General features: G+C 52.8%; 2 protein-coding genes across 10 annotated transcripts in view; one reads left to right on the top strand and one right to left on the bottom strand.

Moving 5' to 3' along the window:
* Positions 1-160: 160 nt before the first annotated feature.
* Positions 161-1,810, top strand: RPLP1 (ribosomal protein lateral stalk subunit P1). The gene is made up of 4 exons (XM_054191350.1): positions 161-340; positions 445-519; positions 998-1,115; positions 1,690-1,810. The coding sequence occupies exons 1-4, from the start codon at positions 269-271 to the stop codon at positions 1,767-1,769; spliced, it is 345 nt and encodes a 114-aa protein (XP_054047325.1). The 5' UTR covers positions 161-268; the 3' UTR covers positions 1,770-1,810.
* A 1,228-nt stretch (positions 1,811-3,038) lies between these two features.
* PTK2 (protein tyrosine kinase 2) overlaps positions 3,039-24,285 on the bottom strand; it is a 230,891-nt gene continuing 209,644 nt past the window's right edge. For 8 of the 9 annotated variants that reach the window (XM_054191983.1, XM_054191984.1, XM_054191980.1 and 5 more), the window contains 5 exons: positions 21,391-21,430; positions 20,535-20,641; positions 5,807-5,962; positions 5,254-5,334; positions 3,039-4,306 (listed from right to left, as the gene is read on the bottom strand). In XM_054191983.1, the coding sequence (XP_054047958.1) occupies positions 4,094-4,306; positions 5,254-5,334; positions 5,807-5,962; positions 20,535-20,641; positions 21,391-21,430 (597 nt within the window). In that variant the 3' untranslated portion in view covers positions 3,039-4,093. Of the gene's footprint in view, positions 4,307-5,253; positions 5,335-5,806; positions 7,537-20,534; positions 20,642-21,390; positions 21,431-24,285 lie in introns of those variants that run through there. The other variant, XM_054191985.1, reaches the window with a different exon arrangement.

Raw genomic sequence — 24,285 nt, 5'->3', positions numbered from 1 at the left:
GGGCCGACGCTCCCGTCATCCCCCGCCGCGCTGCGATTGGTGCAGCCCTGCCCCGCCGCCATTGGCCAGCACTGCCCTGCCGCTCTCGGGTTGGACAGCGGCGCTGACGACCTTGTTGCGTCTCATCCTGCGATTGGCTGCGCGCGCCATTATAAAGGCAGCCCGTAGGCCTGCGGTCCTTTTCCTCCCCGGCGGCGCAAGGTGCTGTGTCCTTCAGCTGAAGCTAAGGCCGTCCACCCCGGCGACTGGCACCGCGCCCCGCCCCGCCATGGCCTCCGTCTCCGAGCTCGCCTGCATCTACTCCGCCCTCATCCTGCACGACGACGAGGTCACCGTCACGGTGAGTGCGGGCCCCGCGCCCCGCCGGCACAAGATGGCGGCGAGCGGCGGCATGGCATGGCGGGGCGGGGACGGGCCGGGTGCTGAGCGCCGCTCTCGTTACAGGAGGACAAGATCAACGCGCTCATCAAGGCGGCCGGAGTGAACGTGGAGCCGTTCTGGCCCGGCCTCTTCGCGAAGGTGAGCGGCAGGGAAATGGGGGGCGGAGGGGGGCGGCGCCCCGGGGTCGGGCGGAGGTGGGGGCAAGGGGGGCCCGGGGTCGGGCGGACGTGAGGGGGGGAAGCGACCCGGGGCCGGGCTGAGGTGATCGGGTATGGGGGGAAGGGGCCTGGGGCTGGGCTGAGGTGATGGAGGGGGGGAAGCGGCCCGGGGGCGGCCGGGGCACCTCGGGGGGGGTGTGTGTGGGGGTTTCGCTGTGTTTCATGGGTGCAGATCGCACCCAAGCAATGGCTGCTCGGTGGTGGCGACTTGGGCAGGGGACCCCTATGGGATTAGTGTTGAAACGCTTTTAATGAGTATAAACCCGCCAAATTACACTGTCTGTCAGTGACTTGTCAGGTGGGATGAAGCGTCAGCGGGTGCGTCACGGTGCGGCTGCGCAGGGCTGAAGCGGGGCTGCCCCGCGCTAACCGGGCTTTCCTCCGCTGCTTCTCCCCAGGCGCTGGCGAACATCGACATCGGCAGCCTCATCTGCAACGTGGGAGCGGGCGGCGGCGGGGCTCCGGCCGCGGCTGCTCCTGCCGGTGGCGCTGCACCAGCGGGCGGTGCTGCCCCGGGTAAGGGGAATTCCGTGCCCGACGCAGGGATTGTCGGCTGGAACAAACACTGGGTTAAAAAGCTGCTTGTTGTCAGCTTGAGAGTCAGCCTGGCTCCTTCCCCTTGCAATTTGAGGGTGGTTTGTGCTTCGTAGTACACGTGGGTAGAGCAGAACAGACCCTCGCCTTTAGAAAGGCTGGAATTGCACTTCGAGTCTGATCTAGTTAAAGGTGTCCCTGCGTACTGCAGGGACTAGATGGCCTTTAAAGGTCCCTTCCAACCCAGCACATTCTATGATTCCGAGTCAGCGAACGGGATTAGTGTTGCCTCAGAGTTAAGGCTGGTCGTTCTGTATCTTGTCAGGATCTCGTCCTGGTGCCTGAAGAGAGAGCACCTGCTCTGTAAAATTGTTTTAGTTTTGATGGGAATTAATTTTGAAGGCACAAACCCACTTTCCCAGTGGAAACGCTGGTCTCGGGTTGTTGGCTCAGCGTGTTAGCATTGCTCAGGTCGTGCTCGCTGATGTTAGTCACTGTACGTGACTCTTGGGAGTTGGTAACATGGAAAAATCCTGACACTCTTCTCCTTTTCTAGCCGAGGAGAAGAAAGAAGAGGAAAAGAAAGAAGAATCAGAGGAATCTGATGATGACATGGGCTTTGGTCTTTTTGACTAATTACTTTTGTACCCAACTGTAATAAAGAACATGTAAACGTACTCTTGTCTCTTAACGTGGGTGCGTGTGCAGGGGAGCGGACAAGGGATGGCCAGGTTACCTACAGGTATTGGAACTGCTGTCGTCCCGTGTTAATCCAGGGCTTTACAACTTCCCTTGTTGGTTCTTCACACTTAGCATCAGCACAGCGTGGTGACAGCTGCGGGCTCCTAATTACATTTTTAGAGTACAGCCAAAGGTGGAAATGCAGTCACGGTGAGCAGGGGATATGGCATGTTTGGCAGAAGTGCCATGAGGTGGCGGGTCCTGCAGCCTCTCGGTGAAGCTGCAGCGTCTCTGGTTAATGCTTCGAGTGCTGCATCTCGGGCAGTTTCTAGTATCGGGTAATTCAGCCTGTTCAGGGCACCTGAAGGCTGAGGCACGGCAGGGATTAAGTGTCTCGCAGTGCGGGACAGTTGTTGAGCTGGAGACTGGGGGAAAAAGCTGAATTCTCAGCTACAGGCCCTTGTTGGAGGCTGCAGCTGGGATCCCGTTTATTCAGGAGCGGGTATAATTTAAAAGCAGTTGAGTCCTGCAGTACCCGGCACCCAGCCTGGGTTGTATCGGGGTGTAATTGTTTTGCCTTTCCAGAAAAAAGTGAAGGAGCATCTCTGAAAACTGCTTTGAGGGGAAGATTGTGTAATTTTACATATAAAAGGAGTACCTTAAAAAGTACGTCTTTCTAAAATAACTTCTGAATGGGACTTTTCCGGAGCAACTGAACAAGGCAAGGGCTGTTTTTCTAATGTGTAGTCTAAAACGACGACAATCGTGGGTAAGGACGACTCCAAAGCTGTGTAGGAGGGTGGTTCTGCATCCAGACCCACAGTGGACACTCTGCGCTGCCCCCTCTGCCCACCAAACTGGAGCTCATCTGGTGTTTGAAAGATGTGGGCGCCCAGGGAAGGATTTAGGCCGTGCAACCCCCTGCTTTAAAGAACCCTCCCCCTAGGAAAACCGATTGTAGAAGGCCGAAGGAGCGACACGCAGTAATTACATGTCGCACAGGTAACACGGACTTGTTCCTGTGCTCTGTAGCGGGAGGGGGAAATGCTTTCCGGAAGGCTACTTGAATCTTGCATTTCCTCCTTGGATGTTTAATGTTGATCCTTAAGTCCTGCATAAGTGAATTGGTCAAAGTTTGTGGATTAGGGTGGGGGGAAAATTCCAGACAGGGAAAACTCTCAGTGGTTTCTTCTGCAGCGCACGCACAAAATCATACAGCTGGGATTTCACTGGTAACACCTTTTTAATAGGTCAAAGTAACTGTACAGTTCATTATATTCTTCCTGAGAATAATTTATATCCCTCAACAGCAAAAAGGGAGTGTGGTTTGTATTTTAACAGAACAGATGGCGTAACTGGAAAACCAAGGAAAATCTAATTACACCGCTCTACTGTAACTCCTCCCAGGCAAGACAGACAAAAGGATGGGTTAGTTAACTACAGTGGGTTTAAAATATTCAACATGGCTTTAATCTGTCTTTTATAAATTATATAAAAATGGGGGACATGAATGGTTACCGAACTCCTCTAAATGCAGCTCTGAATTGCTCTGGTACAAAGCAGCATTTTTGCTTCCAAGGAAAACAACGTTGCTACAAAAGAACTGGCACGTTATTCTGGTGAAAAAGACGAGAGTTTTCAGTTGTGTTCTACAGCTAGTTCCAAACAAATGCTTCACACATTCACATAAAAGTAAAAGGCAGGAAGATGAAGAGGGCTTTTAGTTTGTCTTGAAATGACTGAAGTCTTGAAAATATAGCTTTTTATTCTTTCTCTGTAAATTGTGATTAGCATATTGCGACGTAAGTGTTCTAATAAAAAAAATTCCAGTCTGGATAGTTCATATACTGTGGGCAAGAATTCTCAGCCCTGAGGTTTCCCCGAATTCTTCACTTCACAATATCTTTCTCTGCTCTGCTGCTCGGACAGTTTGGGCTCTGAGACCGTAACCCGGCAGCAGCTCTAGGCCAAGCGTGTCCCGTGCCACGGTATAAACCCGCAGCGCGCTCCGGAGCCGTGATTTCCCGAGGACGTCTGCGCAAACTTCATCGTGTGATAATGCCGCTGTTTGAATCCCAGACCAGCTTGGCTTTATGATATAAAAACGTGGTTAAACTTTTGTAATGAGAGAACCAAGAGCTGTCAGTCAGCTCCGCTGAAGCAAGAGGCGCTGGAAAGCCAGGACTACGCTGGGTTAATCCTCAACTGCTGGTGGGAGGTGAAAAAACATCCTTTCGCAAGCAGAATTCTGAAGACTGATGAAACTCTTCCCTCAGCGCTTAGTGGGGCCTGGACTGGCTGATCATTTTCAGTCTGGCTTGGTCGATAACATCCAGCAAGTTTTTGGCATCCACGGCCAGCGCGTGAGCAGCCGTCAGCATTTGCTTCTTGTACTCCTGCTGCAGGCTGGTCATGACGTACTGCTGGGCCAGCTTCATCTTGTTAATGAGCTCCGCCAGGTCCGAGTTCAGCAGCTTCTGGGCCATCTCGATCTGGAACGAGAAGGTTCAGTCAACCTCTCTGCGCTCATGGCAGCGATACCACACGGCAACGGCACCATCCGCCCTCCCTCACCCCTGCTTGACATTCCCGGTTGAAGCCACGGCTGTTTCTGTGGGCATCACGTGGAGCAGACGGAATTTGGGCACCTGCTGCTCTATGCTGCATGGAGATGAAGAGCAGCCCCGGCAGCTGCTGAGCCGCCCCATGTTAAATGGCACCAAGACCCAAAGTGCTAACAGCAGATTTTAATCCATGTCTTACAGGTTTGCAGGTCTCCATAGTTATCACCATTTCTCTTTTATTACTATTATTAAAGTAGCTCTAAAAAATAAAACAGGTCAATAAGCGAGACACAGGTGACTTAACAGAACCACATCCCTAAAGTCAGGGTGATTCTCGAAGATGGCACTTTAAGAACCATTCTCCGGCGTGGTCATTATCACACTCATTCAAGGTTTTGCAGGAAAACGTTTTCAGTCCTGACTCATGACGTTCGCTGAAAGATCTCAGTCACCGCTCACCCAGAACTAGGCTGTTGTGGGATATCTCATCAAAGCCTTCCAGCTGCACCAAGCTCTATGCTCAGTTACCTGGCAATGACTTCGCGTGCAAGCCGTAGTTTAACGAAAGGTTAACCTTGCACTAAGAAGTCCCGCGCAAGCCCTGCTAACGGGTTTTACGTCAGCTTTGTAAGCGCGTGTGTCGTACGCTCCTCACTTGCAGCCGGTCTGAGCGGCTTCGCTGAAGTCAATACAAACCTACGTCCACACAGCAACTGCATTCTAATAAAATTAATTCCAGGAAGAATTATAACCCGTACTGCGGAGTGAGCCAAAACAGGCAAAGCAGAGAGGGCCAAACCCTGCCCAGATCCCTCCTGGCTGGGGCTCCCGTGGAAGGCAGCGGAGCGAGCACCGGCGAGGGCAGCTCTACGTACCTCTCTGTGGGTGCTGGCAGGAAGCACGGGCAGGCTCTCGTCTACCGTTGCCAGTAACGTTCTTAACGCTAAACCAACCTCCTAAGGAAAAAAAATAAAAATTAAGAAAATAAAGTTTTAGAACTCGGGATGAACGGATGAGAGGCGTGTAGCTGGAGTGCAGGAAGCAACCGATAGACTTCATCCCTCATCGGGGTACGACGGGAGTTAGAACATGGCTGAGGGACTCTGAACACCTCACTTGCAATTCCATGTTTCACCATCAAAACAAAATGCCTTTAAAAAAGTTATTTTTAAGAAATGAAATGTAGAGAAGATGGCTCGCAACTCGCTGCCCCTGGGCAAGCACTGGCAAACTGGGGAATAAAAGCACCGTCCCCGCACTACTGGTAGCAGCACCCAACGGCCCAGCACCCTGACTGCAGGTTAGCCCCCGAAAACGCAAAAAGCTTTTCTACTCCCAACTTTCCCGAAGGTTTCTCCTGCGTTGCTTGAAGACCTCATTGAGGAAGGGAGCCGATGCTTACGCTGATGTTAGGAATCGCCTCCGTACCTTTACCATGGGCACGTACTCCTCCGGCGGGGCTGGCTGGATTTTACTGGACATTTCTATCACCGCTTTCACCAGCCCCGTTACGTTCTCATAGACTTTGTCGTTGGAGCGATCCAGGTTGGCCGTAGGAGGAGGGCTGATCTCCTGCGGCTGAATCTGGAAGCAGAGAGGGGTGGTTTAACCTCCTGTCCCCAGCAGATGGGGCTCAGCATCTTCCCAGCCTCTGCAGACTGCCGGGAAGGTCTCACATCCCCAACGGCCCCCACCCAGCCCCCTGGGTCCCCTGTCCCCCTCAGCACGATCGCTCCGGATCTGAAGGAAGTTTCCTTTAGTTCTTCTGACTGAACCTGCGCTGTGAAATGCCACTGGGGAGTTTTCGCCAGGATTTCCCTGAAGAGCTTCCAGCGTGACTCCCGCAACAGAGAAGAAACTAATTTGAGGGACGAGGGGTACAGAGTGCTCGACACGTCTAAGTGCTTCACTGCTGAGGGACAAGTTCCACTGCTAAGGACACAGGTCTCAGATCCCTCGCTCGAGAAAGTTGGGTTTTTGCTCCAAAACAACGTCAGACTACATACTTAGCACACGAATGTCGTAAAGAGAGGATAATTGTTTTGCTCGTGAGAATTCACAGCAGATTAACAAAAATGGTGTCACCAGTACAGGTGGGAAACACCAAATGTTTTCACACAGTTTGTTTCCAACAGACCAGAAAAAACCCAATAGGTTAAAAATCCTGTAGTCCTCACTCATGCAAAGTTTTTCTCCTGTCAGATCTGTCTGGAGTTAAATCCAACACAGACCAAAATAATCCTGGGTTAGAAAAGAAACAAACTTGGAAAACTTCCTCTGTAAGGTCCTCGGCATCCCTGCTCCTGAGCTGCGAAACTACAAGCGTCCCAGTTCCCCGCAGCTCTTCACTGCCACGGGATGCCCAAGCACCCACGCAGTGGGAGCAGAAGGTTAAAAAATGGCTTATTTCCTACTGGTCACCCAGTGGGCCGACCACCCCGCTGCTCTGAGCTGGCTCGTGGCATTTCAGCCCACCACACTGGGTCGCTGCTGGTTCTTACAGCAGACACGTGTTGCTGGAAGCGGCCGAGATCTTCCTCTGCTGAAACTATAAACTACTTGGATGAAACTTTGCCTAAGGAAGGAGCGCAGGATTTGGTGCACGGTGATTCCATTGTGTTGCATTTCACCAAGTGGGGACTGACAACTATTATGGAGATTCAGTCTTGTGCATTGATCAGAAAATCCCTTGGGAGAAAGACCATTGGAATTGCCTCAATCACCAGAGAAAGGCTGCAATTCTCATTGGTTTCAGCAATCGAGAAGTTAAACAGTGATTGGCAAAGTCACATGCAAAGACATTTTGGCACAGGGCACGTACACACACGCTCACGCACTGCTTACCCTCCATGGCTATGGTTGAGCAGAATGTGGGGGAAGGTTAAAGAAATTTACCAAAAGAAGGGAAAAAAAGAAAAACAATATTAATAAAACTCAGCAGGAAAAAAAAACAAAACCAAACACAAACCAAACCCAAACCGTGTGTAGCAATAAGAGACCAGTTAAAAAGCCTGCAACAAAAAGGCATCCTCGACAGTACCGGCAGTCATTCGTGTTAGCTCTTGGTCCGTTCGTTACGGAGGCGGCGTGTGCCGACGGCCTGCTGTGCACCCGCGGAGCAGTGGAAGTGTTTGCCATGCACCCATGCTCGCTTTTTACTAAACACATGGGGAAGAGAGATCATGCAAAGCTTGACAGGAGCAAGCCAGTCGGGCGAGCAGCAGAGGGGTACGTGGAGGAGAGGGGCCTCTGCAACGCTGGGGAACAACGTCCTCCGCAACCCCGGTCCCTTCACACAAGAAAATGTTGCGTTCATTGTTCAAAACTTTTTTTTTTTTTCTTTCGAAAAGTCGTGATAGGAAATATACGGTCATCTAACTGCAACTCCTGTCCGCGGTGGCTAACCACAGTCGTGGCTGAGAACTACCAAGAACCCATCCCAGATGGCTTATACCCTACTCGATTCCTACAGCCAGGCCCTCATGTTTCAAGAGTACAGACACCTGCGTTTCTTAACACTCCATTTTTCTGTTGTTTATACCCACACACAACTGCTCTATGGACTGTGAAGTCAGAGAATCATAGGATGTGTTGGGTTGGAAGGGACCTTTAAAGGCCACCCAGTCCAACCCCCTGCAGTCAGCAGGGACATCTTCAACTAGATCACGTTGCTCAGAGCCTCATCAAGCCTGGCCTTGAATGTCTCCAGGGATGGGGCCTCCACCACTCCTCTGGGCAACCTGGGCCAGTGTCTCACCACCCTCATTGTAAAGAACTTCTTCCTAATGTCTCATCCAAACCCACCCTGCTCTAGTTTAAAGCGCTGCCCCTTGTCCTATCCAGTCAGGAGTTCCTTTGCATGGACTGCCTGAATTTGCCTCAGCAATGAACAGAAACCCACGTATTTCCTGGTGCGGGCCGGCCCTCAAGGCTCCGGCGGACAAGCAGTTCAAATCCTCTTAATTTGTGTTCTGCGGAAAAGGGAGACTGAAATGGGAGTCTGAAATGGCCGTGCAGAGAAGGGAGTCTGAAGTGAACCCTAGAAGCATCTTCAGTTTAGGACCGCAGACTTAAAGTTACACGCTATCAGAAACGAACGGGCTGTTTTCTTGAAGGGGCACAAAATAATCCAATTTCAAGAAACTCTTGACAGAAAAAACAACATCAGCCCTTTTCTACTGGAGAAGCTGGTTAGTACGCGAATCTTCTTCACTTGTTATTACCCGTGACTTTGGCTGCTCAGGTTTGTTTGTTGTCAAAAGGATGTATTTCAGAATTTTTTTTTCATGTTCCAGTATCGGCATTTAGAAAGGAAATTTCAGAGAAGCCAAGTTTAGTAACACATCTGTTACTGCTTTTTGACGTTTTCTGAGGCTTGGCAGCTTGAAAAGCACTGGCATCAGTGTATAATAAATAATCCTGCTCAAATTCGTCACGGCTGTCCATTTCCAGTGATTCTTAAATATTCCGATAATCTCAGCACCAGAGAGCAAGAGTGAGACGGGCAGGCAGCGGCTGAGATCGATTTGTGCTAAATACTGCTTGGATGGCAAGTACTGAATTTCATAGTCAGATTAACTGCACTTTTCCTGCATTTTCTTAAACCACCTGAAGTAAGTGCCACTCACCACAACAGCCGGGGGCTACCACAACATGGATTCCCCTTCTTTACTACGGGCTCGGCAGGGCCTAGATCAGCGGGAGGTTCTCCTGCCCTGAGGAGCTGTACTACCAAGGCCAGCTGGTGTATCACGGCAGGGACGGCCCGGCCTGTTTGCAGCAGCCTGGGCTACAGCGCAAAGCCCATCCTCCTTCTCTAACGCATCACCCATCCTCCTTCTCTAACGCTGCACCCATCCTCCTTCTCTAACGCAGCACCCATCCTCCTTCTCTAACGCAGCACCCATCCTTCTCTAACGCATCACCCATCCTCCTTCTCTAACGCAGCACCCATCCTCCTTCTCTAACGCAGCACCCATCCTCCTTCTCTAACGCTGCACCCATCCTCCTTCTCTAACGCTGCACCCATCCTCCTTCTCTAACGCTGCACCCATCCTCCTTCTCTAACGCATCACCCATCCTTCTCTAACGCTGCACCCATCCTCCTTCTCTAACGCTGCACCCATCCTCCTCCTCTAACGCAGCACCCATCCTCCTTCTCTAACGCTGCACCCATCCTCCTTCTCTAACGCAGCACCCATCCTCCTTCTCTAACGCTGCACCCATCCTCCTTCTCTAACGCTGCACCCATCCTCCTTCTCTAACGCTGCACCCATCCTCCTTCTCTAACGCATCACCCATCCTCCTTCTCTAACGCTGCACCCATCCTCCTTCTCTAACGCTGCACCCATCCTCCTTCTCTAACGCAGCACCCATCCTCCTTCTCTAACGCTGCACCCATCCTCCTTCTCTAACGCAGCACCCATCCTTCTTCTCTAACGCAGCACCCATCCTCCTTCTCTAACGCAGCACCCATCCTCCTTCTCTAACGCTGCACCCATCCTCCTTCTCTAACGCTGCACCCATCCTCCTTCTCTAACGCTGCACCCATCGCCCTTCTCTAACGCTGCACCCATCCTCCTTCTCTAACGCAGCACCCATCCTCCTTCTCTAACGCTGCACCCATCCTCCTTCTCTAACGCAGCACCCATCCTCCTTCTCTAACGCTGCACCCATCCTCCTTCTCTAACGCAGCACCCATCCTCCTTCTCTAACGCTGCACCCATCCTCCTTCTCTAACGCAGCACCCATCCTCCTTCTCTAACGCTGCACCCATCCTCCTTCTCTAACGCAGCACCCATCGCCCTTCTCTAACGCTGCACCCATCCTCCTTCTCTAACGCAGCACCCATCGCCCTTCTCTAACGCAGCACCCATCGCCCTTCTCTAACGCTGCACCCATCCTCCTTCTCTAACGCTGCACCCATCCTCCTTCTCTAACGCAGCACCCATCCTCCTTCTCTAACGCAGCACCCATCGCCCTTCTCTAACGCTGCACCCATCGCCCTTCTCTAACGCTGCACCCATCCTCCTTCTCTAACGCAGCACCCATCCTTCTTAACGCTGCACCCATCCTCCTTCTCTAACGCTGCACCCATCCTCCTTCTCTAACACAGCACCCATCCTCCTTCTCTAACGCAGCACCCATCCTCCTTCTCTAACGCTGCACCCATCCTCCTTCTCTAACGCAGCACCCATCGCCCTTCTCTAACGCTGCACCCATCCTCCTTCTCTAACGCAGCACCCATCCTTCTTAACGCTGCACCCATCCTCCTTCTCTAACGCTGCACCCATCCTCCTTCTCTAACGCAGCACCCATCCTCCTTCTCTAACACTGCACCCATCCTCCTTCTCTAACGCAGCACCCATCCTCCTTCTCTAACGCTGCACCCATCGCCCTTCTCTAACACAGCACCCATCCTCCTTCTCTAACACTGCACCCATCCTCCTTCTCTAACGCATCACCCATCCTCCTTCTCTAACGCTGCACCCATCCTCCTTCTCTAACGCATCACCCATCCTCCTTCTCTAACGCAGCACCCATCCTTCTTCTCTAACGCATCACCCATCCTTCTCTAACGCATCACCCATCCTCCTTCTCTAACGCTGCACCCATCCTCCTTCTCTAACGCTGCACCCATCCTCCTTCTCTAACGCAGCACCCATCCTCCTTCTCTAACGCAGCACCCATCCTCCTTCTCTAACGCATCACCCATCCTCCTTCTCTAACGCTGCACCCATCCTCCTTCTCTAACGCTGCACCCATCCTCCTTCTCTAACGCTGCACCCATCCTCCTTCTCTAACGCTGCACCCATCCTCCTTCTCTAACGCATCACCCATCCTCCTTCTCTAACGCTGCACCCATCCTCCTTCTCTAACGCTGCACCCATCCTCCTTCTCTAACGCAGCACCCATCCTTCTTCTCTAACGCAGCACCCATCCTCCTTCTCTAACGCAGCACCCATCCTCCTTCTCTAACGCTGCACCCATCCTCCTTCTCTAACGCAGCACCCATCCTCCTTCTCTAACGCTGCACCCATCCTCCTTCTCTAACGCAGCACCCATCCTCCTTCTCTAACGCTGCACCCATCCTCCTTCTCTAACGCAGCACCCATCCTCCTTCTCTAACGCTGCACCCATCCTCCTTCTCTAACGCAGCACCCATCGCCCTTCTCTAACGCTGTACCCATCCTCCTTCTCTAACGCAGCACCCATCCTCCTTCTCTAACGCAGCACCCATCGCCCTTCTCTAACGCAGCACCCATCGCCCTTCTCTAACGCTGCACCCATCCTCCTTCTCTAACGCAGCACCCATCCTCCTTCTCTAACGCAGCACCCATCCTCCTTCTCTAACGCAGCACCCATCGCCCTTCTCTAACGCTGCACCCATCGCCCTTCTCTAACGCTGCACCCATCCTCCTTCTCTAACGCAGCACCCATCCTTCTTAACGCTGCACCCATCCTCCTTCTCTAACGCTGCACCCATCCTCCTTCTCTAACACAGCACCCATCCTCCTTCTCTAACGCAGCACCCATCCTCCTTCTCTAACGCTGCACCCATCCTCCTTCTCTAACGCAGCACCCATCGCCCTTCTCTAACGCTGCACCCATCCTCCTTCTCTAACGCAGCACCCATCCTTCTTAACGCTGCACCCATCCTCCTTCTCTAACGCTGCACCCATCCTCCTTCTCTAACACTGCACCCATCCTCCTTCTCTAACGCAGCACCCATCCTCCTTCTCTAACGCTGCACCCATCGCCCTTCTCTAACACAGCACCCATCCTCCTTCTCTAACGCAGCACCCATCCTTCTTAACGCTGCACCCATCCTCCTTCTCTAACGCAGCACCCATCCTCCTTCTCTAACGCTGCACCCATCCTCCTTCTCTAACGCTGCACCCATCCTCCTTCTCTAACGCAGCACCCATCCTCCTTCTCTAACGCTGCACCCATCCTCCTTCTCTAACGCAGCACCCATCCTCCTTCTCTAACGCTACACCCATCCTCCTTCTCTAACGCAGCACCCATCCTCCTTCTCTAACGCTGCACCCATCCTCCTTCTCTAACGCAGCACCCATCCTCCTTCTCTAACGCTGCACCCATCCTCCTTCTCTAACGCAGCACCCATCGCCCTTCTCTAACGCTGCACCCATCCTCCTTCTCTAACGCAGCACCCATCCTCCTTCTCTAACGCAGCACCCATCGCCCTTCTCTAACGCAGCACCCATCGCCCTTCTCTAACGCTGCACCCATCCTCCTTCTCTAACGCTGCACCCATCCTCCTTCTCTAACGCAGCACCCATCCTCCTTCTCTAACGCAGCACCCATCGCCCTTCTCTAACGCTGCACCCATCGCCCTTCTCTAACGCTGCACCCATCCTCCTTCTCTAACGCAGCACCCATCCTTCTTAACGCTGCACCCATCCTCCTTCTCTAACGCTGCACCCATCCTCCTTCTCTAACACAGCACCCATCCTCCTTCTCTAACGCAGCACCCATCCTCCTTCTCTAACGCTGCACCCATCCTCCTTCTCTAACGCTGCACCCATCCTCCTTCTCTAACGCAGCACCCATCGCCCTTCTCTAACGCTGCACCCATCCTCCTTCTCTAACGCAGCACCCATCCTTCTTAACGCTGCACCCATCCTCCTTCTCTAACGCTGCACCCATCCTCCTTCTCTAACGCAGCACCCATCCTCCTTCTCTAACACTGCACCCATCCTCCTTCTCTAACGCAGCACCCATCCTCCTTCTCTAACGCTGCACCCATCGCCCTTCTCTAACACAGCACCCATCCTCCTTCTCTAACACAGCACCCATCCTCCTTCTCTAACGCATCACCCATCCTCCTTCTCTAACGCTGCACCCATCCTCCTTCTCTAACGCAGCACCCATCCTCCTTCTCTAACGCAGCACCCATCCTTCTTCTCTAACGCATCACCCATCCTTCTCTAACGCATCACCCATCCTCCTTCTCTAACGCTGCACCCATCCTCCTTCTCTAACGCTGCACCCATCCTCCTTCTCTAACGCAGCACCCATCCTCCTTCTCTAACGCAGCACCCATCCTCCTTCTCTAACGCATCACCCATCCTCCTTCTCTAACGCTGCACCCATCCTCCTTCTCTAACGCTGCACCCATCCTCCTTCTCTAACGCTGCACCCATCCTCCTTCTCTAACGCTGCACCCATCCTCCTTCTCTAACGCTGCACCCATCCTCCTTCTCTAACGCTGCACCCATCCTCCTTCTCTAACGCTGCACCCATCCTCCTTCTCTAACGCAGCACCCATCCTTCTTCTCTAACGCAGCACCCATCCTCCTTCTCTAACGCAGCACCCATCCTCCTTCTCTAACGCAGCACCCATCCTCCTTCTCTAACGCAGCACCCATCCTCCTTCTCTAACGCTGCACCCATCGCCCTTCTCTAACGCTGCACCCATCCTCCTTCTCTAACGCAGCACCCATCCTCCTTCTCTAACGCTGCACCCATCCTCCTTCTCTAACGCAGTACCCATCCTCCTTCTCTAACGCTGCACCCATCCTCCTTCTCTAACGCAGCACCCATCCTCCTTCTCTAACGCTGCACCCATCCTCCTTCTCTAACGCAGCACCCATCCTCCTTCTCTAACGCTGCACCCATCCTCCTTCTCTAACGCAGCACCCATCGCCCTTCTCTAACGCTGCACCCATCCTCCTTCTCTAACGCAGCACCCATCCTCCTTCTCTAACGCAGCACCCATCGCCCTTCTCTAACGCAGCACCCATCGCCCTTCTCTAACGCTGCACCCATCCTCCTTCTCTAACGCAGCACCCATCCTCCTTCTCTAACGCAGCACCCATCCTCCTTCTCTAACGCAGCACCCATCGCCCTTCTCTAACGCTGCACCCATCGCCCTTCTCTAACGCAGCACCCATCCTCCTTCTCTAACGCAGCACCCATCCTTCTTAACGCTGCACCCATCCTCCTTCTCTAACGCTGCACCCATCCTCCTTCTCTAACACAGCACCCATCCTCCTTCTCTAACGCAGCACCCATCCTCCTTCTCTAACGCTGCACCCATCCTCCTTCTCTAACGCAGCACCCATCGCCCTTCTCTAACGCTGCACCCATCCTCCTTCTCTAACGCAGCACCCATCCTTCTTAACGCTGCACCCATCCTCCTTCTCTAACGCTGCACCCATCCTCCTTCTCTAACGCAGCACCCATCCTCCTTCTCTAACACTGCACCCATCCTCCTTCTCTAACGCAGCACCCATCCTCCTTCTCTAACGCTGCACCCATCGCCCTTCTCTAACACAGCACCCATCCTCCTTCTCTAACGCAGCACCCATCCTTCTTAACGCTGCACCCATCCTCCTTCTCTAACGCAGCACCCATCCTCCTTCTCTAACGCTGCACCCATCCTCCTTCTCTAACGCTGCACCCATCCTCCTTCTCTAACACAGCACCCATCCTCCTTCTCTAACGCTGCACCCATCCTCCTTCTCTAACGCATCACCCATCCTCCTTCTCTAACGCTGCACCCATCCTCCTTCTCTAACGCAGCACCCATCCTTCTTCTCTAACGCATCACCCATCCTTCTCTAACGCATCACCCATCCTCCTTCTCTAACGCTGCACCCATCCTCCTTCTCTAACGCATCACCCATCCTCCTTCTCTAACGCAGCACCCATCCTTCTTCTCTAACGCATCACCCATCCTTCTCTAACGCATCACCCATCCTCCTTCTCTAACGCTGCACCCATCCTCCTTCTCTAACGCTGCACCCATCCTCCTTCTCTAACGCAGCACCCATCCTCCTTCTCTAACGCAGCACCCATCCTCCTTCTCTAACGCATCACCCATCCTCCTTCTCTAACGCTGCACCCATCCTCCTTCTCTAACGCTGCACCCATCCTCCTTCTCTAACGCTGCACCCATCCTCCTTCTCTAACGCTGCACCCATCCTCCTTCTCTAACGCATCACCCATCCTCCTTCTCTAACGCTGCACCCATCCTCCTTCTCTAACGCTGCACCCATCCTCCTTCTCTAACGCAGCACCCATCCTTCTTCTCTAACGCAGCACCCATCCTCCTTCTCTAACGCAGCACCCATCCTCCTTCTCTAACGCAGCACCCATCCTCCTTCTCTAACGCAGCACCCATCCTCCTTCTCTAACGCTGCACCCATCGCCCTTCTCTAACGCTGCACCCATCCTCCTTCTCTAACGCAGCACCCATCCTCCTTCTCTAACGCTGCACCCATCCTCCTTCTCTAACGCAGCACCCATCCTCCTTCTCTAACGCTGCACCCATCCTCCTTCTCTAACGCTGCACCCATCCTCCTTCTCTAACGCAGCACCCATCCTCCTTCTCTAACGCTGCACCCATCCTCCTTCTCTAACGCAGCACCCATCCTCCTTCTCTAACGCTGCACCCATCCTCCTTCTCTAACGCAGCACCCATCCTCCTTCTCTAACGCTGCACCCATCCTCCTTCTCTAACGCAGCACCCATCCTCCTTCTCTAACGCAGCACCCATCCTCCTTCTCTAACGCAGCACCCATCCTCCTTCTCTAACGCAGCACCCATCCTCCTTCTCTAACGCTGCACCCATCCTCCTTCTCTAACGCAGCACCCATCGCCCTTCTCTAACGCTGCACCCATCCTCCTTCTCTAACGCAGCACCCATCCTCCTTCTCTAACGCAGCACCCATCGCCCTTCTCTAACGCAGCACCCATCGCCCTTCTCTAACGCTGCACCCATCCTCCTTCTCTAACGCAGCACCCATCCTCCTTCTCTAACGCAGCACCCATCCTCCTTCTCTAACGCAGCACCCATCGCCCTTCTCTAACGCTGCACCCATCGCCCTTCTCTAACGCTGCACCCATCCTCCTTCTCTAACGCAGCACCCATCCTTCTTAACGCTGCACCCATCCTCCTTCTCTAACGCTGCACCCATCCTCCTTCTCTAACACAGCACCCATCCTCCTTCTCTAACGCAGCACCCATCCTCCTTCTCTAACGCTGCACCCATCCTCCTTCTCTAACGCAGCACCCATCGCCCTTCTCTAACGCTGCACCCATCCTCCTTCTCTAACGCAGCACCCATCCTTCTTAACGCTGCACCCATCCTCCTTCTCTAACGCTGCACCCATCCTCCTTCTCTAACGCAGCACCCATCCTCCTTCTCTAACGCTGCACCCATCCTCCTTCTCTAACGCAGCACCCATCCTCCTTCTCTAACGCTGCACCCATCGCCCTTCTCTAACGCTGCACCCATCCTCCTTCTCTAACGCAGCACCCATCCTCCTTCTCTAACGCTGCACCCATCCTCCTTCTCTAACGCAGCACCCATCCTCCTTCTCTAACGCTGCACCCATCCTCCTTCTCTAACGCAGCACCCATCCTCCTTCTCTAACGCTGCACCCATCCTCCTTCTCTAACGCAGCACCCATCCTCCTTCTCTAACGCTGCACCCATCCTCCTTCTCTAACGCAGCACCCATCGCCCTTCTCTAACGCTGCACCCATCCTCCTTCTCTAACGCAGCACCCATCCTCCTTCTCTAACGCAGCACCCATCGCCCTTCTCTAACGCAGCACCCATCGCCCTTCTCTAACGCTGCACCCATCCTCCTTCTCTAACGCAGCACCCATCCTCCTTCTCTAACGCAGCACCCATCGCCCTTCTCTAACGCTGCACCCATCGCCCTTCTCTAACGCTGCACCCATCCTCCTTCTCTAACGCAGCACCCATCCTTCTTAACGCTGCACCCATCCTCCTTCTCTAACGCTGCACCCATCCTCCTTCTCTAACACAGCACCCATCCTCCTTCTCTAACGCAGCACCCATCCTCCTTCTCTAACGCTGCACCCATCCTCCTTCTCTAACGCAGCACCCATCGCCCTTCTCTAACGCTGCACCCATCCTCCTTCTCTAACGCAGCACCCATCCTTCTTAACGCTGCACCCATCCTCCTTCTCTAACGCTGCACCCATCCTCCTTCTCTAACGCAGCACCCATCCTCCTTCTCTAACACTGCACCCATCCTCCTTCTCTAACGCAGCACCCATCCTCCTTCTCTAACGCTGCACCCATCGCCCTTCTCTAACACAGCACCCATCCTCCTTCTCTAACGCAGCACCCATCCTTCTTAACGCTGCACCCATCCTCCTTCTCTAACGCAGCACCCATCCTCCTTCTCTAACGCTGCACCCATCCTCCTTCTCTAACGCTGCACCCATCCTCCTTCTCTAACACAGCACCCATCCTCCTTCTCTAACGCTGCACCCATCCTCCTTCTCTAACGCATCACCCATCCTCCTTCTCTAACGCTGCACCCATCCTCCTTCTCTAACGCAGCACCCATCCTCCTTCTCTAACGCATCACCCATCCTTCTCTAACGCATCACCCATCCTCCTTCTCTAACGCTGCACCCATCCTCCTTCTCTAACGCATCACCCATCCTCCTTCTCTAACGCAGCACCCATCCTTCTTCTCTAACGCATCACCCATCCTTCTCTAACGCATCACCCATCCTCCTTCTCTAACGCTGCACCCATCCTCCTTCTCTAACGCTGCACCCATCCTCCTTCTCTAACGCAGCACCCATCCTCCTTCTCTAACGCAGCACCCATCCTCCTTCTCTAACGCATCACCCATCCTCCTTCTCTAACGCTGCACCCATCCTCCTTCTCTAACGCTGCACCCATCCTCCTTCTCTAACGCTGCACCCATCCTCCTTCTCTAACGCTGCACCCATCCTCCTTCTCTAACGCAGCACCCATCCTTCTTCTCTAACGCAGCACCCATCCTCCTTCTCTAACGCAGCACCCATCCTCCTTCTCTAACGCAGCACCCATCCTCCTTCTCTAACGCAGCACCCATCCTCCTTCTCTAACGCAGCACCCATCCTCCTTCTCTAACGCTGCACCCATCGCCCTTCTCTAACGCTGCACCCATCCTCCTTCTCTAACGCAGCACCCATCCTCCTTCTCTAACGCTGCACCCATCCTCCTTCTCTAACGCAGCACCCATCCTCCTTCTCTAACGCTGCACCCATCCTCCTTCTCTAACGCAGCACCCATCCTCCTTCTCTAACGCTGCACCCATCCTCCTTCTCTAACGCAGCACCCATCCTCCTTCTCTAACGCTGCACCCATCCTCCTTCTCTAACGCAGCACCCATCGCCCTTCTCTAACGCTGCACCCATCCTCCTTCTCTAACGCAGCACCCATCCTCCTTCTCTAACGCAGCACCCATCGCCCTTCTCTAACGCAGCACCCATCGCCCTTCTCTAACGCTGCACCCATCCTCCTTCTCTAACGCTGCACCCATCACCCTTCTCTAACGCTGCACCCATCCTCCTTCTCTAACGCTGCACCCATCCTCCTTCTCTAACGTAGCACCCATCCTTCTCTAACGCATCACCCATCCTCCTTCTCTAACGCTGCACCCATCCTCCTTCTCTAACGCAGCACCCATCTTTCCCCTCTCGGGAACCAGCTGGAGCACAAATACCTCACCTCCTCGGGTGCTACCGATGGCAGCAGCTGAGAGAACGGGGGCAGCAGCAGGAGCGATCCTGCTGCAAGGCTCTGGTCAGTAACACTGCTGTCAGACCGAGCGTCTCTGTGGAGGCGAATGTGTCCAGCTGCAAAGGTTGTGAAATCACGCAACGGCCATGTGTACAGAGCTCCTGCATTTCTCCTGCATTTCTGGTGGAGCATTACTGACAGAATTCCCAGCTACAATTACATCGAGCCACTGGAAACTGCTTGCACCAGAAACGGCTCCACTGGTGCCCCTCAGGAGCCCCAGAGGTCTCTGAGAGGTTTCTCTTTCCCGAAGATCGGAAAGGTAACGGAGTCCCAAAGGCAGGGAACACCGAGGGGCACGATTTTAACAGTTACCAACATAGTAAAGAGCAGTTCCATCGACACCAAGCGCCACAGGGGACAGGACGCTGTGCTTCACAGCCCCCCGCAGCATCTCTCTGCTAGAAAACTATGAAGTTTCAGTTTTGGCTTTATTGCCTATTTACTGGAGATGAAACAACACATTATAAAGTATCTCAATCCCAGGTGAGACAGCCCATTTCCCTCTTCCCATGTTCTCCAGAGCTGCAAGGGTTTTAGGAGCCTTGGTGCTGCAGCAAGAGCTTTTTGGAGCACCGCAGTTCAGAGGTGTCTCACCTCTCTGGGACCGAGGACAGGAGACTTTGGTTCTACCTGAGTAACCGGGAACCCTGGGTGTGCTGCTCCCTGCTTCACAAAGCTGCTGAGCAGGGAGGCTGAGCCCTGTACGGGAGATCCCACGTGCTCTTCAAACTAGAAATAAGCTGGGCTGCCTCAAGAAGAGTGTGGCAAGGAGATCGAGGGAGGTCACCTCCCCCTCTACTCTGCCCCGGTGAGGCCACATCTGGAGTGCTGTGTCCCATTCTGGGCTCCCCGGTTCAAGAAGGGCAGGGAACTGCTGGAGAGGGGACAGCAAAGGGCTACCAAGATGCTGAGGGGACTGGAACACCTCTCTTATGAGGAAAGGCTGAGGGATTTGGGTCTTTTCAGTCTGGAAAAAAAGACGACTGAGGGGGGATCTTATCAACACTTATAGACACTTAAAGGGTGGGTGTCAGGAGGATGGGGCCAGGCTCTTTTCAGTGGTGCCGAGCAACAGGACAAGGGGTAACAGGCACAAACTTGATCATAGGAAGTTCCACCTAAACATGAGGAGGAACTTCTTTCCTTTGAGGGTGGCAGAGCCCTGGCACAGGCTGCCCAGAGAGGTGGTGGAGTCTCCATCTCTGGAGACATTCCAAACCCGCCTGGACGCGTTCCTGTGCAACCTGCTCTGGGTGACCCTGCTCTGGCAGGGGGGTTGGACTAGATGATCTCCAGAGGTCCCTTCCAACCTATGTCATTCTGTGATTCACCTGGGAAAGGTTCTAGGGGAGGAATGTGCTGAATCACAGCAATGGAGGATACAAGCCTACCAGTTAACTCCCCACGGCCCTGGAGAGCTGCCAGCCCATGTTTGCCCCGTGATAACACTTATTTGGGCAGCGTAGTCGCTTTAGCTTTCCATGGTCTCTACTTCAGGATCAGGAAACTCCCTCAGAGTGGTAATGTTTAGTTTTCTGAAGTGTGTTTCATGTGACACCGAGCAGCGTACCTTCACGCCTTCGTTGTAGCTGTCCACGGGGCTGTTCAGGCTTGCGAGGCTGCCCAAATGGCTGGGGGCTCCAGGGCGGGGAGGTTTCTTTGGCGGAGCCGCGTGATCTGGTTAACAAAACAATCTGGATTTTAGAGGACCAACATACCAGATGTACCCGCATAATTTTGGTCTGTCGACACTACTAAGGCTATAACTGCTTTACTGTACGAGCAGAGGAGCTGCACATCTTTACGTGTCTGACGGTACATCCATTGTTTGTAGGAGCTACGCTTTAATCTGTATTTCTACTGAAGAAATGTGGACAGAAAAGCCTGTGGAATTCATCAAGTTTTCCTGCGATTATGAGAACGTGGCTGTTTTAGTAAGATCCATCGAAAATCCCTTCGTGGGGCAACTGCTCCTCATCTCAGTGCACCTACCCCAGGCCTGGGAGGGACTCACCCTTCGTGCCACAGCCGAGTGCCACACATGCTGCGTTGTGTCTGGGCAAATCGGATTTCTTCACGGCAGAAATCATGGGTGTGATTCACTTGGAGATTGAGAAACCTAAATTTAGGTGTCTACTTTTGCTTTACATGTCTGAACCGCGCACACGGTGAAGTCCTACACAGTGACTCAGCTTCCTCTAGACACTTCCCGCCTGCTGATGAAACACTTTCTCGGCTTTGCTGACTGCGTCTCTGGGGACTGCACGGGGAATTCAAACACACAGCGCACCGCAACACCTACGTGGAGTTACCTGGAATCGAAGCCACGCCTCGTATGAAAATACTGGCGTAAATCTGTTCACTACCGTTGCTAGAAAACTTGTAACCAAGGATTCAAGATGACAGTATATGAATTTACTGCTTACCTGGTTTACCCACAGGCTGATATATGTGCTGGTTGCCAGCCTGTAAAATAAAATGTACATTTAAACTAGTTATTACAGAGTTCACAATGTTCATCAGCACAATCTCAAACGCTGAGAGGAGCCAGTTCTCAGCACATTCCCAACAGTCAAAAACCCATCGCTATTCACCATCACTAGCTAAGCTCCTAACGACAGCTGTATCATTTACGCAGTGAGAAAAGAATTTTCATTTGTTTTGTATCGCTCACAGCAGCCCTGGCCTCTGCATTACAGTTTATCCTTCATTAATAATCAAATGCGGAGGTACATTCACAGCCATTTTTAGTCTGTATTCAGAGATCAAACTGTAGAAGTCACGGCGGTGAAGAAGAAACGGCAGTGCGAGAATCAGAAGACTGAAGTATTTCTGCACTGCTGGTTTCCACAACGGAAAGCCATTTCTAACCTGGTTTCCTCTTTGGTTTTGTTGCAAAGTCAAGGTCAATTTGCTTATTCATCTGGAAGTATTTATAATAGACTGAAGTGACTTTCCTTGGCAATTATATTTATAAAACCTTCATGCCAACCTCAGTCGCCGAGGCGAGCAGCTCCAATGACAGCACGATTGGCAGTGGAGGGCTCTAGCGCGGTGCACAGGGGGTTCCTGAACCAGGGGAGCCTCAAGGGAGCTGAGACATCCACCAGGAGCCCCCAGCTCATGCCACAGCAGCTGAGGCCTGGGCAGGACCAGGAGCAATGGAAGAGTCTTCTAACTTTGTCAGCTTGACCAGGGAGCGATGGTGTCCACCCAGCAGAAGGCCACGTCCTCTCTAAACTCTGCATCCACCACAACTCAGGCAGCTTTGCAGACATGGCTCCGATGGAAACATGCTGCCACCCAGGTGTCAGGCTGCGCCCTGCTCTCACGCCAGTACGGGACGGCAGCAGTAAGCAACCTGGGGGAGGTGTGCCCAGGGAGAGGAACTCCTCTGCTCGGTGACAGAGCTCCGGGAGGAGGTCAGAAGGTTGAGGAGTATCAAGCAGTCTGAGAAGGAGACAGACTACCGGAACTGACACTGCCATCCCTGTGACAGATCTGTCAGGCAGACAGGACACATGATACGGAGGATTCCCTGTCCCCTCCCCACCCAACAGAACGCAGTGACTTGAGGGATAGGGGGCAACGGCGACAAGTTCCTGCCCGGTGCAGCAGGTGTGTCTTCTCCATGAAGACTCCACCTTCCTGGTGCCCTGGAGGCTACGAGGTATGAGGCTGTGCAAGTGGAACCGAACAATGACGAGGATGATGGTCCATCTAGGTTGGAGGTGTCGCCAAGGTTAAGCCAACCTATGTCCTGCGTCAAAACCACAACGGAAAAAAGACGGATCATTGTCATAGGAGACTCTCTTCTGCAGGGAACAGAAGGCCCAATATGCCAACTGACCCACTTCTTAGGGAGCGAAGTCTGCTGCCTCCTCGGGTTAAAGATGCCCAGGTTAAAGATGTGATGCGAAAACACCCTACCCTGGTATGGCCTTGGATTACTATCTGTTATTGCCTTTTTAAGTAGGCAGTGATGAAGCCACGACAAGAAGTCTGAGGGCGATCAAGAGAGACTTCAGGGCCTTGGGACAACCGGCTAAGGGATTAGGAGCACAACGAGTGTTCTCCTCTATCCTTGTGGCAGGGAATGATGAGGGAAGAAACAAGAAGACCAGCTGATCAATAACTGGCTCCGTGAGTGGTGTCACCAGCAGAATTTTGGGTTTTTTTATCATGGGTCAGTCCACACACCACCAGTCCTGCTGGTGACAGACAGGGTGCACCTTTCTCAAAAGGGGAAAATGATCTTTGTGCAGGAGTTAGCAGGGCTCATCAAAGGTGCTTTAAACTAGATTTGAAGGAGGGAAGGGATAAAATCAGGCTCGCTAGAGATAAGCCTGGAGGTGGCACGCCAAAGTTTGAGGAATGATGTGCAAGAGGAGCTACAAGCTTTGTCCCAGTTCCAGAGCTACGACATCACTGGTGTAAGCGAAACCTGGTGGGATGAATCCTGTGACCGGGGTGCCGAGATGGACGGTTCTGGGCTCTCCAGGAGGGACCGGCAGGGCAGGCGAGGCGGGGGAGACACTGTGTGTAAGGGAGGGGTTGGACTGTACGGTGCTTGCAGTTGAGTCTCCGGGTAAGGATGAAGGGAAAGCAAATAAAGTGGATGTTGTTGTGGGAGTCTACTATTCACCACCCACCTGAATTAAGGGGTATCTCCAGATCAACTGCCTTTGATCTCTAGATCAACTTCCCAGATGTCAACTGGGAATATCACACAGCGGACACAAACAGGTCCAGGAAATTTCTGAAGCAAACTCAAAGGACACTCATGATCATAGTTCAGCATTTATTCAAAGTTTCAGCCTGGCATTTTTCGACATTCGTGTTATGGTTTTAAAATCACAGCCAGATCTGACAATGGCTAATGTTGCCCAGCACTTCATGAGGCCTGCTTTCAGCTGCTCAAAAATTTTTCAAATTTTAACTGTATGAAATGAAAATTCCCATACTTCAAGCTCATTTCTACCAGTTTGCTATGGAAAACTGTGTCAAGAAGCACAACTTCCAGAAAGTAAAGTCACATAAAAATGTATTGAACAGGGAGAAATCTGAAGTTCTAAGTTTTGTAGATGATATTCTATCAACTTAACACTTTAGAGCAGAAACGTGAAGGCCAGAAGTAAAGGAGGATATTCACCCTGCCTACTCCAAGTCTGTAACTACAGACTTGAAAAAAATCAAATTTCACTTTCAGAAACCATGAGTGGAATCAAAGATCCAAAGCCCTGAAACTCTTCTGCTGTCACCACAAACATCTGAAACCCACAGGCTGATCATCTCACTGTCATACAGCTGCCCTCTTCAGT

Source organism: Rissa tridactyla, chromosome 2, assembly GCF_028500815.1.
Source record: "Rissa tridactyla isolate bRisTri1 chromosome 2, bRisTri1.patW.cur.20221130, whole genome shotgun sequence".
In the NCBI taxonomy this organism is placed as follows: Eukaryota; Metazoa; Chordata; class Aves; order Charadriiformes; family Laridae; genus Rissa; species Rissa tridactyla.
This window is presented reverse-complemented; position numbering and strand designations above follow the sequence as displayed.

Coding starts and splice junctions, on each gene's coding strand:
- RPLP1 (XM_054191350.1), top strand. CDS start 269: ATGGCCTCCGTCTCCGAGCTCGCCTGCATCTACTCCGCCCTCATCCTG. Junction 520..997: donor GGCCCGGCCTCTTCGCGAAG/GTGAGCGGCAGG, acceptor GCTTCTCCCCAG/GCGCTGGCGAACATCGACAT. Junction 1,116..1,689: donor AGCGGGCGGTGCTGCCCCGG/GTAAGGGGAATT, acceptor CTCCTTTTCTAG/CCGAGGAGAAGAAAGAAGAG.